The 18,448-nt window shown below is 36.9% G+C and overlaps 1 protein-coding gene across 1 annotated transcript; it reads right to left on the reverse strand.

The window, feature by feature from the left end:
* Nucleotides 1–196: 196 nt before the first annotated feature.
* LOC117338349 (COP9 signalosome complex subunit 4-like) lies at nucleotides 197–18,273 on the reverse strand. The gene is made up of 11 exons (XM_033899677.1): nucleotides 18,156–18,273; nucleotides 16,814–16,893; nucleotides 8,808–8,959; nucleotides 8,075–8,178; nucleotides 7,687–7,840; nucleotides 6,284–6,434; nucleotides 5,181–5,265; nucleotides 2,769–2,854; nucleotides 1,829–1,944; nucleotides 1,437–1,521; nucleotides 197–845 (listed from the first exon to the last, which is right to left on the reverse strand). Exons 1-11 carry the CDS (start codon nucleotides 18,236–18,238, stop codon nucleotides 712–714), a joined length of 1,230 nt encoding a protein of 409 aa, XP_033755568.1. The 5' UTR covers nucleotides 18,239–18,273; the 3' UTR covers nucleotides 197–711.
* Nucleotides 18,274–18,448: the final 175 nt, after the last annotated feature.

The raw sequence follows: 18,448 nt of genomic DNA on the forward strand, positions 1-18,448 counted from the left end.
CTTGGTTGTGAGTTCGAAATCTACGTGGGGCAGTTGCCAGGTACTGACCGTAGGCCGGTGGTTTTTCTCCGGGCACTCTGGCTTTCCTCCACCTCCAAAACCTGACATGTCCTTAAATGACCCTGGCTTTTAATAGGATATTAAACAAAATAAACCAATAAAAACTTATGTCTGAAATCCAAGGGAAATAACTCCATTTAAATTCAATTAGATTCTTGTTTAATATAGTAGCTACACTGAGGAATATTTCTATTCACACACCCAAGCATACACAATACATGTACTATTTAAACCGAATCTTCCTATTAATAATGTGTAAAACACATTATGAGCACTTTCCGGAAAAATTCCCCGGAATTCCAAAACGTCCATACACATTCCTTGTCCATTGTTCATTCTTCACAAGAGGATAGCAACATGTTTATATGAACTTTTAAGCTGTCTTTATAAATAGCACTATTGATCTGAAGCATTCTATCACATACGTTTACAGTAGAATTATGGTATTTCCTGTTATCGTAAGAAACCAATATTCTGTGAAGATACAGGAACCTCAAGAAATTAATCCTTTTGTAAAATTGCAGTCTTTACACAATTTCCATCGTCCATATCAACGACAATATAAACACATGCGTTCTTGTTGTGATTTCACAGATATTTAAATTTCCACAGAACAAAGCGTCTAAATCCTTTGGCTGATCGTTGCTATGGTTACTGGGCCATTTGCGTCTCCATAAACTTGACCATCCAGTCGGGTGCCGTTTGGTCGATTTTCTCGATGATCTGGTTGACTTGGAAACAGAGGCTCTGAATCTGTTTATCCCATGTGGGTAACGCCTCACGATCTGAGAAAAAACAAAAAGGGCAGCCGATACAGACTATATTACAAATACATGTCGTCATGACAACATTACCAATACCTGTCTTCACGACTACATTATTGAAGACGAAGTCATTTTTTTTTTTTTACAAATCCTACTTTCTATTTGTCTGCAACCCAGTGAATTTCACAAATATTCCTGAAACACAAACCCAAATTTAAATCACACTGGAAATTAAAACTAATGCATATTTATGCAATACAATAATCATATAACATTGGATTTTTCCAAATTTCAAACCAATTAAAGCATTAAGTTTTTATTTTTTTTAATTTTCGAGCTACATGATGGCAGGGGAGGTAATCTGGTCTTAGATTATGTTCTCCATGGCCGATTTTGTTTTTTCGGTCCAATCAGTTCGACCAGTTGGACCGGTGTTGTTCGTTTATGAAATAAAGACGGACCAGGTGATTTTATATTGTTTTCATACGAGCCTTGACAAATACTTCCAAGGCCTGTATTAACATTTGCCGGTCCGTCAAGATATATATTTGAAATATTACAGCAAAACTAACATGTACTCAAATTTTTGTTCCAAAGAAGAAAAAGATGTACCTTCAAAATGTACAATGGAGTCAATTTGATCTATACATCCATTCATTCTCTCTTCCGTTATCATCTGGGAAGCAATCTTTTCTGCCTGTAAATACATGTATAGTAAAACACATTCAAAATGACAAACAAACAAAAACAATTTTGATATAATTTAATTCCTTCTAAGTTTCATCCACTAAATGGAATTTCTTATATTTTTTTAAATCATAAAGATGACCAAAAGAATTAGATAAAAAAAAAATATCTAAGATTTGCAGTACTTAAATGGTACAAGATTTCAAAAATTATTTAAATCACAAAGTTATATATGAACCAACCAATTAAAATTGTAAGTGTGAATACTCATCAAAATATCCATTTGACAAAAAAAATATAAAAAATATTCAAAATACCTTTGTTGATGGAATTTCTAAAAGGGATCCAAGTTCATCAAAAGATATATTATTGTAAAGTTTACTGGCTGAGAGAAGGTTGTGCTCGATAACCGCTCGGTCTAGAATTGTAGATCCTTCAAAATACAAAAGATTACATGTGGATTGAAATCACCATGAACCAAACACAAGCTGCCAAGCAGTAAGCAACCAGAGGCTGATGTTCCCAACCATTTAACAATATGTGTATAATTATCTAGTGTATTAAGGTATTTATATTGCTTCTTAATTTCAGTCATATCATCAGAAAATGCAAGTTATTATTCAATGAATACCTCAGAACCCCTAAAATGTCCAACCAACTGAATTTCAGTAGGCAAAAAGGAAAAGGAACTATGATAAATTGAAGTATTTTGGCAATCATCAGTAAAAGACTTTTATGAAATGTACAGCAGAATTGTCACACAAAGTGTCAACCTAAGTCTTGGCAGTACAGGTGGGTATATGCTTTGTAATTAGAGCTGTGTATCGCAAGGTGGGAAGCGATATGATTTATATCGCGATACATGGGTCACCATACGATACGTATCATGATATATGAGAAGCTGATGACCTATCAGATATTTGATATTCCATCGTACAGTAGTCATGTTTTGTTTGTGGTATTTCCGGAATATTAGAGTCCCACAAAGGGTTCTTGACTTTAGATAATTCAGATTTGAAAGAACTCCAATGGTCAGCTTTATAAGCTGCTAGAACGGCCTTGTCAGCTGTGTTGTTTACTACAAAACATGTAAGCTAACGTTGGTCAAGGGAGATAACTACACATTTTCAAGTATCGCGATACAAATCAAGGACAGACGATGCACCACTCTGCGATCCAATACATCGATACATCGGTGAACTGTTACACCACTATTTGTAATACAAACATTTGTAGTAGGGTACAGTAGACACTCACCATCTGAAGTAACAGCTTTCTGGTGAGACTGTAAATATGATGCAAATTCCTGTAAATCACTGCTGCGGATTATTCTGTCCAAGTACCTGAAATTTTTCAACGAATTCAATAATTGTTATGAGGAATTAACAGTCAATGTAAAATTATAGTTTCCGAGACATAATGGCCACAATTTGTGAATACTGGAATGTTGATGTGACTTTTGATGCTTGAACCTTGACTGGTGATCACCAAACTTTAAAGCGACCAGATCTGTCGATTTTATGATCGTTAAACGGTGATTTATTTTTATAAACAGTGAAATGGGTTTAAGCAAAAGCGATACCAGTGCCTATACTGTTAAAAAAACATTCCATAAATATACAAGTTTTGAAACACTTTTCACCCTGGTTGATGTTTATCAACCATCAACCAGGGTGAAAAGTGTTTCAAAACTGATATACTTATAGCACATTTTTTTTGAAGTATAAGCTTGAGTAAAGAAAAATATACAGCAAAAAACAAATTGGGTCACGAGGGTGCGAGTGCATTGTAATGTTATTTGTTTTGAACTGGTTTAGGTATTTACAAAACAAGGTCACAGACACTTTAAGTGGAAGTCTTAAATATATGAAATATTTCTTAGAAACATTATGCCTGATAACATTTTCCAACAGTGATTTTTACAGTTAGTGTCGCTTTAATCAGGTGTAAAATTTCAAACTACAGAGCTATACAAGAGATCCCAGAGGGATCTTGGCGCCAACCATTGATTGATCTTTATAGGTTCCATGTCAGATTGATCTTTTCTCTATTTTCCCTTCCTCTTACTAATCTGTGCAAATTGAGAAACATCTCTCAAGAACTTTTCAAACAAGGGGAACCAATATATGAAATTTGAGAAAGATCCCTATAGCACTTTCTAAGAAATAGTGATAACAAACTTCAATTGTCAAAATCCAAGATGGCTGCCTGTCAGCCATGTTGTTTTTCCGATTGGTCTCAAAATGTAATATGCATAACTAGGCACCAAGGGGAACCTACATATGAAATTTCATAAAGATCCCTTCAGTACTTTCTGAGAAATAGCGATAACAAACTTCAATTGTCAAAATCCAAGATGGCTGCCTGTCAGCCATGTTTTTTTCCCGATTGGTCTCAAAATGCAATATGCATAACTAGGCACCAAGGGGAACCTACATATGAAATTTGAGAAAGATCCCTTCATTACTTTCTGAGAAATAGCGATAACAAACTTCAATGGTCAAAATCCAAGATGACTGCCTGTCGGCCATGTTGTTTTCCGATTGGTCTCAAAATTCAATATGCATAACTAGGCACCAATGGAACCTACATATGAAAATTGAGAACGATCCCTTCACTACTTACTGAGAAATAGTGATAACAAACTTCAATTGTCAAAATCCAAGATGGCTGCCTGTCAGCCATGTTGTTTTTCCGATTGGTCTCAAAATGCAATATGCATAACTAGGCACCAAGGGGAACCTACATATGAAATTTCATAAAGATCCCTTCAGTACTTTCTGAGAAATAGCGATAACAAACTTCAATTGTCAAAATCCAAGATGGCTGCCTGTCAGCCATGTTTTTTTCCTGATTGGTCTCAAAATGCAATATGCATAACTAGGCACCAAGGGGAACCTACATATGAAATTTGAGAAAGATCCCTTCAGTACTTTCTGAGAAATAGCGATAACAAACTTCAATTGTCAAAATCCAAGATGGCTGCCTGTCAGCCATGTTGTTTAACGATTGGTCTCAAAATGCAATATGCATAACTAGGCACCAAGGGGAACTTACATATTAAATTTGAGGAAGATCCCTTCAGTACTTTCTGAGAAATAGCAATAACAAACTTTAATTGTCAAAATCCAAGATGGCTGCCTGTCGGCCATGTTGTTTTTCCGATTGATCTCAAAATGCAATATGCATAACTGGGCACCAAGGGGAACATACATATGAAATTTCAGAAAGATTCCTTCATTACTTTCTGAGAAATAGTGATAACAAACTTCAATTGTCAAAATCCAAGATGGCTGCCTGTCGGCCATGTTGTTTTCCGATTGGTCTCAAAATGTAATATGCATAACTAGGCACCAAGGGGAACCTACATATGAAATTTGAGAAAGATCCCTTCAGTACTTTCTGAGGATTAGCGATAACAAGAATTGTTTACGGACGGAGGGACGGACGGAGGGACCACGGACCACGGACGCAGGGCGATTTGAATAGCCCACCATCTGATGATGGTGGGCTAAAAATGCAAGTGCCCTGCCATGGATAAATTTTTTAAGTTACCAAAGCCTCTGCAAGTCTTGAATTTGACAACTTAAACTGCTTCCTTCCCAATCAACACCATAAACCTGTCGTATCATTTCCTGTCATCAAAGCTATTAAATTTTTTTGACTTACATTTTTTCTAGTATGTGGTATGCTGGTAGCTGTTGGCATCGCTCATCTTTAAAAAGCGTAGCTAACATTCTAGATCTCTGTTGTCCTGTGAAAGAGAGAAACATTTTTTGATCAGATATAAAAAGAGTTTTAAATGTTATTACAGTTTTATCAAGAGACCACTGAATCCCAATATCACTGGTTTATAATACGGCTTTTGTAATTGAGTCAAAAAGGAAAGTAAGACCAATTTCATTTTACTATGAGTTCTTTAGCTGAACTCTATGTTTGTGTGTGGTAATGTGTATGCTAAGGTCGTATAGCTATAGGTGTTCTTGTTATGGGGCTGTGTTTCATTCATTTTATTATACAATTAGATTTCTAAAACATGGAAATAGAGGTTACACAATGAGCAGTTTGGTTTGTTTTTTGTTTAACGTCCTATTAACAGACAGGGTCATTTAAGGACATGCCAGGTTTGGAGGTGGGGGAAAGCCGGAGTACCCGGAGAAAAACCACCAGCCTACAGTCAGTACCGGGCAACTGCTCCACATGGGTTTCGAACTCGCTACCCAGAGGTGGAGGACTAGTGATAAAGTGTCGCGACACCTTAACCACTCAGCCACAGCGGCCACAACGAGCGGTTGTACTTTGTTGGATATGGAATTTATGTCACTCGAGTAAGTCATTTTTTTAAAGTTACAAATGTCATGAACTTACGAGTGTGAAATAAATTCCATATCCAAAAATCATGAGTAGTGTGACCTGTTTCTACCACAATTATATCGGCTTGAATCAATGCGGAACCTGGCCAAGTATGCTTTCCTGTATGCAAATAAAGTGTACAAGTGACAGGCGGGACCCGGTGATGTGACGCCATTCGATGATTATTGATGACATAAATTGCAGTTCGGGTCAAAGTTTGAACTCTTGACCAATCAAAAGACCAGAAGGTTTATATTCCACTAGTGGACTATACACTGAAACATATATATATCCAAAGGTCAGCACATTTATACATTGGCCTGAGAGTGGAATAACACAGAAAATAGACAGACAAATAGACAGACAAACAGGCAGACAAACAGGCAGACAGAAAAAAGCAGATATGTTTATATAATTACCGGCTGATGCTAGAATGGTACAGATGAGAGCATTTTTCAGTGAGGTGAGTCTCTCTTCCTCGGCTATCAGGGTACGAAATGACAGCTCATTGTATCTCTGAGCTGCTTCAATGAACTTTCTGCGGTAGTCCAGCACACGGGCATAACAGGCCTTTAAAAAACATCAGATGTGGATATTAAGAGTGTATGCTATCATTTGTGTGAAGAATTCAACACATAAGAGATTTAATTAAAATATAGAGACACATTTGATACAGAATTTACAGCACTACAGCAGCCATCTCTCACAGATACAGGGGATACAGAATTACAGCAGTCATCTCTCACAGATACAGGGGTTACAGCACTACAGCAGCCATTTCTCACAGATACAGGGGTTACAGAAATACAGCAGCCATTTCTCACAGATACAGGGGTTACAGAAATACAGCAGCCATTTCTCACAGATACAGGGGTTACAGAAATACAGCAGCCATTTCTCACAGATACAGGGGATACAGAATTACAGCAGCCATCGCTCATCTCCCACAGGTACAAGGGCTACAAGCTTTCTTACATCTCTCACATACAGGAGTTACAGCATTACAGCAGCCATCTCTCACAGATACAAGGGTTACAGCAATACAGAAGAATGATGAAAGCGTGATGTATTTACCTTGTAGTGTATCTGTAGCATGTATTTACCTTGTAGTGTATCTGTAGTGGACTGATGAAAGCGTGATATATTTACCTTGTAGTGTATCTGTAGCATGTATTTACCTTGTAGTGTATCTGTAGCTTGTATTTACCTTGTAATGTATCTGTAGCATGTATTTACCTTGTAGTGTATCTGTAGCCTGTATTTACTTTGTAGTGTATCTGTAGCCTGTATTTACCTTGTAGTGTATCTGTAGCATGTATTTACCTTGTAGTGTATCTGTAGCCTGTATTTACCTTGTAGTGTATCTGTAGCCTGTATTTACCTTGTAGTGTATCTGTAGCATGTATTTACCTTGTAGTGTATCTGTAGCATGTATTTACCTTGTAGTGTATCTGTAGCCTGTATTTACCTTGTAGTGTATCTGTAGTAGACTGATGTATTTACCTTGTAGTGTATCTGTAGCATGTATTTACCTTGTAGTGTATCTGTAGCATGTATTTACCTTGTAGTGTATCTGTAGCATGTATTTACCTTGTAGTGTATCTGTAGCCTGTATTTACCTTGTAGTGTATCTGTAGCATGTATTTACCTTGTAGTGTATCTGTAGCCTGTATTTACTTTGTAGTGTATCTGTAGCCTGTATTTACCTTGTAGTGTATCTGTAGCATGTATTTACCTTGTAGTGTATCTGTAGCCTGTATTTACCTTGTAGTGTATCTGTAGCATGTATTTACCTTGTAGTGTATCTGTAACATGTATTTACCTTGTAGTGTATCTGAAGCTCCTCATTGCGGGTATCTGCCTGTAGTAGTGATGCTCTATTGATGTAAGCTTCTGCCTGAACCGGATCCTCATCCTCCAGATAGAGTCTGGCTATCTTTAGGTACGTTTCTAGCTTGTAGTCTGTAGCATACTGCCTGGATTTACCAAAGAGAAATAAAACGTGATACAATGACTTCAACATTTAAATCATGTGCATAGCTACTGGCAAACCAAAATCTAACATGACAAATTAAATAGCCCAGGCATGATACATGTTCCCTACCACAACACATTGTCTAGTCATGAACTAGCATACTGGTAAGTATGTACAAAGCATTCTATTCCAATCTACACAGTACAAGAAGAAACTTATTCTTTGCTTGGCTTACTTTTGTCCTGTCTCTAGGGGAATTCCTACCAACACATTGGCAGCTTCTCGCCAAGACAATTCCCTTTCATAGATGTCTGCCAGGTGTTGACGTATGGCTGCCACCTGAAACCGTGCCAAAAAGAATAGTGTTTAAAGATAAAACAATATCAATCAGTTACATAACTGTAGATATATTTTCACATATTACTGTAAGCAAAAGCAAAGTGAGTCACAGTTAGCCGGGGCTCACAGATATACCCACCTCCCTCATCAACATGATAAATCTTTCCAGAAATTCATGAGATATCTTGTCTACCAGCTTTTTTGAAAGTGGTTAAGTTTAACCTTTGACCTTTAACTTTGACATTGACCATAAAATTCTGATCAGGTGTATGATAGGTATATATAACACCAAAACATAATTTTATGGTCATTGTTCAAGGTTAAAGGTCACAAGCTTTTTTTCTTTCAAGAGTGGTCAAATTTCTTTACAGCAATATTATCAGAACTTAACGAAAGCAAGGACAATTTTGGGCCATGAAGAAGAATGTGGATGGAATTTTCCCGTTTGTCCCAAAATAGGTGAAAATTGCCCTTAAATCTTGTCCCAAAATACTAAAAAATAATTTTTAAAAAATACAGAGATATAACCCCAAATCTTGTCTCGAAATATCGAAAAATTGCTCCAAATCTTAAAATAGGGATAAAATTACCTAAAATCTTATCCGAAATTAAGAAAACTGAGTATTTACCTGTTCCTCAAATGAGATAACTCGAGTGTGGACCTTCTCTAGTGTGAAGTGGGCCACTTGTTTGGCCAGAGGGTCACTCAGCTTGGACAAGTGACTACAGAAGTCGGACAGCAGCTGTCGCGAGATCACCAGACTGACATTCTCATTGACCACTGAAAAGTACAATTTTACACTGAAGATGATGTCCACATGGTGCTTATATTGCATGGATGAGAATGTTTGTGTTTTGAAATACTCAAATCGGTGGTTTTGCCAAAATTGAATATAGAAATACAATGGAAGGAAATTAAATATTTCCACTGAAAATGCTGGAAATTTTCACTTATGATATTGTTTACAATAAGATTTGTGAAAGACAATATAGCTCGCCAAGTGGGATGAAATTCAGAAATAGTTTTTTAAAATAAGGTCAAAGGTCAGAGTTAAGGTTAGCAGGTCCACAAATGTAGTACCAATTCAAAGGTCTTGTCACAACTTAGGAACACAATTGGAAAATACCTACTGGTAAGCTGTATCCTCATTAGTTTTGACTCAACACTGTTTTATAAAAACTTTAAACTAGCTGTCTACAGATGCCGACGACACCAGGAATATAGCAATAGTTCACTTAGCCTTCATCCCAGAAAGCAAAAAACTTCAACTTAAAATTATTCATCCACCTGAGTACTTGAATTTCTTTGAATTCATATATACAGTTACATAATACAATTTGTAATAAGACACATTTTCTATATTTTCTCAAACCCACCACCCATAGAATCCATACATTTCTGGAACATTGGGAAGTATTTTACTGGAATAGCCCTCATTTCTACTTTGATATTTAAGCCCATATCTGCAGTATCACTAGGGATTAGAAAAGTGGAAATTCGCTCGCCAAAGTGGAAATTCCTTCCACTTTTGGCTTAACCTACCAGAGTTTTTTTTTATTTCCACTAGTTTTTTTTATAGTATTATTATATTGTGCTCCTGAACAATGATTCAGGAGTTTTTGAGAAGAAGTTGAAAATGTGACAAGAGATCCCAGAGGGATATTGGCGCCCACCAGTGAATGATCCATATCAGTCAAATGAAACACTGATCTTTTCTCTTATTTTCCCTTCTTCACTCTCCTTCAAAACATTTGATAACTTCATAGTAACGTTATATTAACTATATAGCAGGAGCAACCTGCAATTGTCAAAATCCAAGATGGCCATTCTCTTTGAACAACTTGAGACCGAGGGGAACCTCTACATTCAAATTTGAGAAAGACCCTTAATCAGAGATGAAAATGGCATTTTGTGGAAAAGGCTGAAAGTGGGGGTTGCAGGGGGCGAAAGCCCCCTGCTCAGGGTCCAGGGGTGAAGCTGTAGAGTTTATGCCACAGTAAAACTGTAATATCTGTTTTAAAATTGACCATTTATGCAGCAAAACAATGTTTAAATAATTGGACAAATGGCATAATTTTCTCTTCTTAAAATGAGTTTTTCTCCGTGTTTTGTTGTCATCACGTGGTTTTTAAGTGAGGTAATACCCTTTTGCCCGTAATTAATGATGTCGTTGCACACTTCACAATTTGCCTTGCCGGGAACGTTAATCTTTTTGATGGTATCTCCGATCTTTATATTGACATTGCCCTGGCGAAGTTGCACAGAAATTTCCTTTTCCCCTCCCATGTCAAATTCCATTTGTTTTTGATGTTTTTGTCACAATTCCGAATTTCATCTGGTTTTGACAGCGTTTTTGCCATTTTTTAACCCACCAGGTTACTATGCCTCGGTGTCAAAGACGCTTGAAAATCGCTACAAATTCAAGCGTTTACCAAATCGTATTATCTCCCTTTGTCCACACTTTCGTTTTCTATATATATACCATACAATACTCATGATACTAGCGAACAGACGAAGGATTTTCGTGGAATCAAATACAAACAACGAGACAGGAATGGTTTAGAAAACGTCTTTTTTAAGTCTATAAATGTTATTATATCGAATATTCTTTTATACAATGACATAACATTAATCTGACAAAAAAAAATAAAGGCTAAAATTTTCTCAACGGTTCTGCATCGATCTCAAAAATGATAACAAGAGGCCCATGGGCCTTAACGGTCACCTGAGATTTGAAATATTTCAGTTTATTTAATTGACCCTTTTTGCCCCCCCCCCCCCCCACCCTATCAGCCCCTAGGGGTCAGTCAGGGCCAACATATGCATATTATCAAACATTCATTCCATGCTGAAAATGTTAACCAGAATGAATTCCAATAGAAATCAAAACAAATCAGTCAAAAATGTGATTTCCCTATATAAACTATAGTAAAATTTACCCCCTCCCCAGGGGCAAACTTGTGACCCCAGGGTCATGAAATTTAAAATTTCAATAAAGCACCATAAGACCCTTCAAACTATAAAGAGTATTTGATTCCACCTTATTTCAGTCTTGAGAAGAAGATTTTTGAAATTTCAGTCAATTTGAACCTTTTTAGCCCCGTCCATCAGCCCCAGGGGGGTCAGTCAGGGCCAACATGTGCATGCCATCAAACTGTCATCCCACGCTGACAATGTTTACAAAATTAGAATGAATTCCAAAACCAATAAAAGTCAAAAATGCTATTTCCCTATATAAACTATAGTAAAGTTTAGCCCCGCCCCAGGGGCAAACTTGAGACCCCAGGGTCATGAAATTCACAATTTTGGTAAAGAACCTTCAAACCCAGCCATCTATGAAGTGTATTTGATTCTATCATATCTGAGAGTAGAGAAGAAGATTTGTGAAATTTCAGTCAATTTGACCCTTTTTAGCCCCGCCCATCAGCCCCTGGGGGTCAGTCAGGGCCAACAGGTGCATGCCATCAAACTGTCATCTCATGCTGACAATAGTTACAAAATTAGAATGAATTCCAACAGAAATAAAACAAATTAAAGTAAACAAGAGATCCCAGAGGGATCTTGGCGCCCACCATTGAATGTTCTTCATAGGTTCCATGTCAGATTGATCTTTTCTCTACTTTTCTCTTCTTCTAAGTCTTACTAATCTGTGTAAATTCAGAAGAAACCTCTAGTACTTTTCAAACAAGGGAAACCTATATATACAAGAGATCCCAGAGGGATCTTGGCGCCCACCATTGAATGATCTTTATAGGTTCCATGTCAGATTGATCTTTTCTCTACTTTTCCCTTCCTCTAAGTCTTACTAATCTGTGTAAATTCAGAAACAGCCCTCTAGTACTTTTCAAACAAGGGCAACCTATATATAAAATTTAAGATTTAGCAATAATGGCTGTCTGTCGGCCATGTTGTTTTCCGATTGGTCCCAAAATGCAATACCAGGGACCAAGGGGAACCTACATATGAAATTTGAGAAAAATCCCTTCAGTACCTTCTGTACAATAGCGATAACAAACTTCAATATTCAAAATACAAGATGGCTGCCTGTCGGCCATGTTGTTTTTCGATTGGTCTCAAAATGCAATATGCATAACTACGCACTGAGGGAAACCTACATATGAAATTTGAGAAAGATCCCTTCAGTACTTTCTGAGAAATAGCGATAACAAACTTCAATTGTCAAAATCCAAGATGACTGCCTGTCGGCCATGTTGTTTTCCGAATAGTCTCAAAATGCAATATGCATAACTAGGCACCGAGGGAAACCTACAATTGAAATTTCAGAAAGATCCCTTCATAAGTTTCTGAGAAATAGCTATAACAAACTTCAATTGTCAAAATCCAAGATGGCTGCCTGTCGGCCATGTTGTTTTCAGATTAGTCTCAAAATGCAATATGCATAACTAGGTACCGAGGGAAACCTACATATGAAATTTGAGAAAGATCCCTTCATAACTTTCTGAGAAATAGCTATAACAAACTTCAATTGTCAAAATCCAAGATGGCTGCCTGTCGGCCATGTTGTTTTCCAATTGGTCTCAAAATGCAATATGCATAACTAGGCACCAAGAGGAACCTTTATATAAAATTTCAGAAAGATCCCTTCATAAGTTTCTGAGAAATAGCGATAACAAACTTCAATTGTCAAAATCCAAGATGGCTGCCTGTCGGCCATGTTGTTTTCAGATTAGTCTCAAAATGCAATATGCATAACTAGTCACTGAGAGAAACCTACATGTGAAATTTCAGAAAGATCCCTTCATTAGTTTCTGAGAAATAGCGATAACAAACTTCAATTGTCAAAATCCAAGATGGCTGCCTGTCGGCCATGTTGTTTTCCAATTGGTCTCAAAATGCAATATACATAACTAGGCACCAAGAGGAACCTTTATATGAAATTTGAGAAAGATCCCTTAAGTGCTTTCTCAGAAATAGCGATAACAAACTTCAATTGTCAAAATCCAAGATGGCTGCCTGTCGGCCATGTTGTTTTCCGATTAGTCTCAAAATACAATATGCATAACTAGGCACTGAGGGGGACCTACATATGAAATTTCAGAAAGATCCCCTTATTAGTTTCTGAGAAATAGCGATAACAAACTTCAATTGTCAAAATCCAAGATGGCTGCCTGTCGGCCATGTTGTTTTCAGATTGGTCTCAAAATGCAATATGCATAACAAGTCACCAAGGGGAACCTACATATGAAATTTCAGAAAGATCTCCTCATTAGTTTCTGAGAAATAGCGATAACAAACTTCAATTGTCAAAATCCAAGATGGCTGCCTGTCGGCCATGTTGTTTTCAGATTGGTCTCAAAATGCAATATGCATAACTAGGCACCAAGGGGAACCTATATATGGAATTTGAGAAAGATTCCTTCAGTACTTTCTGAGAAATAGCGATAACAAACTTCAATTGTCAAAATCCAAGATGGCTGCCTGTCGGCCATGTTGTTTTCCGATTGGTCTCAAAAATGCAATATGCATAACTAGGCACGAAGGGGAACCTACATATGAAATTTCAGGAAGATCCCTTCAGTACTTTCTGAGAATTAGCGATAACAAACTTCAATTGTCAAAATCCAAGATGACTGCCTGTCGGCCATGTTGTTTTCTGATTGGTCTCAAAATGTAATATGCATAACTAGGCACCAAGGGAAACCTACATATGAAATTTGAGAAAGATCCCTTCAGTACTTTCTCAGAAATAGCGATAACAAACTTCAATTGTCAAAATCCAAGATGGCTGCCTGTCAGCTAGGTTGTTTTCCGATTGGTCTCAAAATGCAATATGCATAACTAGGCACCAAGGGGAACCTACATATGAAATTTCAGGAAGATCCCTTCAGTGCTTTCTGAGAATTAGCGATAACAAACTTCAATTGTCAAAATCCAAGATGACTGCCTGTCGGCCATGTTGTTTTCTGATTGGTCTCAAAATGCAATATGCATAACTAAGCACCAAGGGAAACCTACATATGAAATTTGAGAAAGATCCCTTCAGTACTTTCTCAGAAATAGCGATAACAAACTTCAATGGTCAAAATCCAAGATGGCCGCCTGTCGGCCATGTTGTTTTCCGATCGATCCGAAAATGCAATATGCATAACTAGGCACCAAGGGAAACCAACATATGAAATTTGAGAAAGATCCCTTCAGTACTTTCTCAGAAATAGCGATAACAAACTTCAATGGTCAAAATCCAAGATGGCTGCCTGTCGGCCATGTTGTTTTCCGATCGGTCCCAAAATGCAATATGCATAACTAGGCACCAAGGGAAACCCACATATGAAATTTGAGAAATATCCCTTCAGTACTTTCTCAGAAATAGCGATAACAAACTTCAATGGTCAAAATCCAAGATAGCTGCCTGTCGGCCATGTTGTTTTCCGATCGGTCCCAAAATGCAATATGCATAACTAGGCACCAAGGGAAACCCACATATGAAATTTGAGAAAGATCCCTTCAGTACTTTCTCAGAAATAGCGATAACAAACTTCAATGGTCAAAATCCAAGATGGCTGCCTGTCGGCCATGTTGTTTTCCGATCGGTCCCAAAATGCAATATGCATAACTAGGCACCAAGGGAAACCCACATATGAAATTTGAGAAATATCCCTTCAGTGCTTTCTCAGAAATAGCGATAACAAACTTCAATGGTCAAAATCCAAGATGGCTGCCTGTCGGCCATGTTGTTTTCCGATCGGTCCCAAAATGCAATATGCATAACTAGGCACCAAGGGAAACCCACATATGAAATTTGAGAAAGATCCCTTCAGTACTTTCTCAGAAATAGCGATAACAAACTTCAATGGTCAAAATCCAAGATGGCTGCCTGTCAGCTAGGTTGTTTTCCGATCGGTCCCAAAATGCAATATGCATAACAAGGCACCAAGGGGAACCTACATATGAAATTTGAGAAAGATCCCTTCAGTACTTTCTCAGAAATAGCGATAACAAACTTCAATGGTCAAAATCCAAGATGGCTGCCTGTCGGCCATGTTGTTTTCCGATCGGTCCCAAAATGCAATATGCATAACAAGGCACCAAGGGGAACCTACATATGAAATTTGAGAAAGATCCCTTCAGTACTTTCTGAGGATTAGCGATAACAAAAATTGTTTACGGACGGACGGACGGACGGAGGGACGGACGCAGGGCGATTTGAATAGCCCACCATCTGATGATGGTGGGCTAAAAATGTTAACTTATGACGGATGACGCATGAAGTCAGATTGGAAAAGGTCATTGCAAATGAAATTTGAGCTTGATCAGTCCATTTGAACTTTAGTCATTGTTCTTCAATCTTTTGATCGGATCATCCCCCCCCCCAAAAAAAAAATGACTGCTTCCTCAAAAGCACCCATTATCACATGTCACAGTATGAGAGTTTGGAATGCATAACTAGGATTTTGTCTCTGATCGTAGTGATCGTGACGGCTGGTTAAGAGTGACAAGTTCCTCTAAATACTCTGTAGCTGTTCCATTTGTTGTGTACATAAAAATCTTGTACTGTGACCTTAATTGCATAGGTAGCAATGAATGAAGCACTGGAATCATGTGCTCCCTCTTTCAAGTATGGAAAACTAGGTGTGCTGCAGTGTTCAAGAACTTATTGTCTGGAAATGATGATGAAATAGGACGGATTAATAAACAGATGGATGGAGGGAGGCATTACAATATTCTCTTCCAATTTTTGAACAGGGGGCTAGAATTAAGACAATACAGTAAAACTCACTTGTGTCGAACACGGTTGAATCGAATAAGTCAAACTTTTCGTTCGGTCCCGATTTTTTCCCTTCTTTATCTTAGTAAATTAAGCACGGATGATTCGAACACTGTTGAATCGAATACTACGGTTGTGTCGAATATATTTTGATACACATGGCCGCCGAAAAAAATAGGAAAAAGTAAACGATAAATTACATATCTTCCATCGAAAAATGCACAGAAAAAATACTTGTCTGTCATTGATTTATTTATATATGCCTAAATTCTGAATATGACGATGCAATAGTAAAAATGATATGCGGGATGTTTTTACTCTGTTCAAAAGATCGTGGCAATGCATATCATGCAGCCGATAAACACTGACCGCAGCCTTCACCTTTGATACAAAATCAGCACGCGTACGGTCGATCATTTTTCCTGAACTGTTTATTGTTTAATATTGTTAAATTGTAGAACAATATGAACGGATTTCAAGATAATTAATAATGTTAGTACAATATATACATTTATATTCTTATAATGTATGTATCGTTTTCATAGAATATTATGCTGTCATTGTACGACTCCCGTGTGTAAATCGCGTGTCTATGTCAAAGATGATTTTACGCATGAACTGTTTTGATCTGTAAATGTGCACAATATTGTTTATTAGATAAAGGGATAATTCTTATCATGTACAATTAATTAATTTCTTTGTTATTATTTATTGCTTATTTTCGACTATGTTATCAAACACTTGTTCTGCATACAACCGATGATAGTCGGATATTTTGTTTCCGTATACACACGAACACGGATAAGTCGAACCATCGGATAAGTCGAATATTTTGCTTGGTCCTGTCGACTTGACTTATCCGAGTTTTACTGTAATTATAAATTCAATGATTCATAATATATACTTACAAGCCTCCACAAATGCCTGAAGGCATGGCACTAGGTCACTGCCACCTGTTTTTAATATTGTTTCCAATATCCCTCTGTATCTGTAAAATAAGCAAGAAAATTAATATAAAATAGCAATATCTTGTATCTGTACAAACTTACTGGGAGAAAGATGTGCTGTCCATGTTTTGAAGGAACCATGTTGTCCACTTAGTGTATAATACCTTACCAGTTTTATAACTCGATCATCAGAAATGAAGTGAGCCGAGTGTGCAGGACACAGTTTAAATATTGTATATATTGTCTTTAAAAGAATTGGCTCATGTTACTGGGAAAGAATTTCCACAAATTTAATATTATATGCTTATTTGTTTTACTTTATATGGTAAATTGTGGTGTACAATTTCTATGAGAACATAAGATTTTGCACAATTTAAAAAAAAAAAACATCTTATGAAATCCTATGGTGACATGTTGTTTCACCATAAATCCTGTTCGCCCTATTTATTTTAAAAGGGTTGTTTCGCACTATATCCTGTTCTCTTTAAGCATACAAAACCTACAAATTTCTTTTCAATATAACGATATTATCAACATGTATACGAGATGACTGAATGAACCTGTTCATTTATCACTGAAGTCGAGAACGGACATACCAGGCCTACTATCAAGAAAATAAAACATTGTAACACATTAAATTAATTTTAATGAAAGTTGATTTGTGACTAGAAAATATTGTACAAACCTAGGGCAAACAGATTTAGGGCGAAGCGACCCGGATTCAACCCTATAGCTAATTTGTGCAGAAATCCCTATTGTGTAATAACCAGTTATGACATATGCATTCAAAACATCCTCGAGTGCATGCTTTTGACTCTTGAGTTTAAAGGGACACGTTTATCTGAGATATATATTTTTTAACCATTCCAATTTCTGATAAATAGTGAACTGATAAAAATCAAGGGTGAACAGGATTGCTGACATTTAGGAAAAAAGAACTACATAGGCTCGTTTTTAATGATATAAGCTTATACGTTTACTTTGTAGCTCATTTCCTAAAAAAGACCCTCAAACTCTATTGCAACAAGGTAACAATTGCTCACAACAGCGAGATTCATAGCCCTTAGCCAGTTTACTTACACGCCAATACACGGTGATAACTTGTTACCTTTACACAGAGACTTGTATATCACAATATACAAGTCTCTGCTTTACAGTAGCCCACTGTATTCTTACTAACTAACACGAACTGGTTACCGGGAACATTATGATAGTAATTATACGCCAAAATAAACAAAATCAGAATGTATACGTATGAACTCCTATAAGTAAACTTGACGTTTCTAGAAATAAGCAAATATACTTTTCTGTGACTTCTTTGTGAGATCCCCCTGAATGTGAAAGGCTTGCAAGCTGCGAAAGTTGTTGACGAATGGAAGTCGCCATTTTGCAGCATGAACATTCGGCAATATAATTGGTTGAAATGTTATCATTTCTTAAGATAATTAATAATACTGAATGTGCATATAATTTTCAACTGTTAAAAATAGAAAACCGTGATTTTTTCTCGTGAAGTTAACTCTCATTTTTTTTCTCAAAATATTTACATTATCGATACCAATAAAAACTCAAAGATTAGTTTCTGCATTTTCCTCC

Source organism: Pecten maximus, chromosome 1 (assembly GCF_902652985.1).
Source record: "Pecten maximus chromosome 1, xPecMax1.1, whole genome shotgun sequence".
NCBI lineage: Eukaryota > Metazoa > Mollusca > Bivalvia > Pectinida > Pectinidae > Pecten > Pecten maximus.

Bases quoted from the DNA above. Each gene is read 5' to 3' on its own strand.
- LOC117338349 (XM_033899677.1), bottom strand. From the start codon at position 18,238: ATGGCGACTTCCATTCGTCAACAACTTTCGCAGCTTGCAAGCCTTTCA. The intron at 16,894-18,155 runs GTATATTTGCTT...CTTATTTTACAG, and splicing joins CACAAAGAAGTCACAGAAAA to ATACAGAGGGATATTGGAAA. The intron at 2,855-5,180 runs GTAAGTCAAAAA...GAAAAATTTCAG, and splicing joins TACCACATACTAGAAAAAAT to GTACTTGGACAGAATAATCC.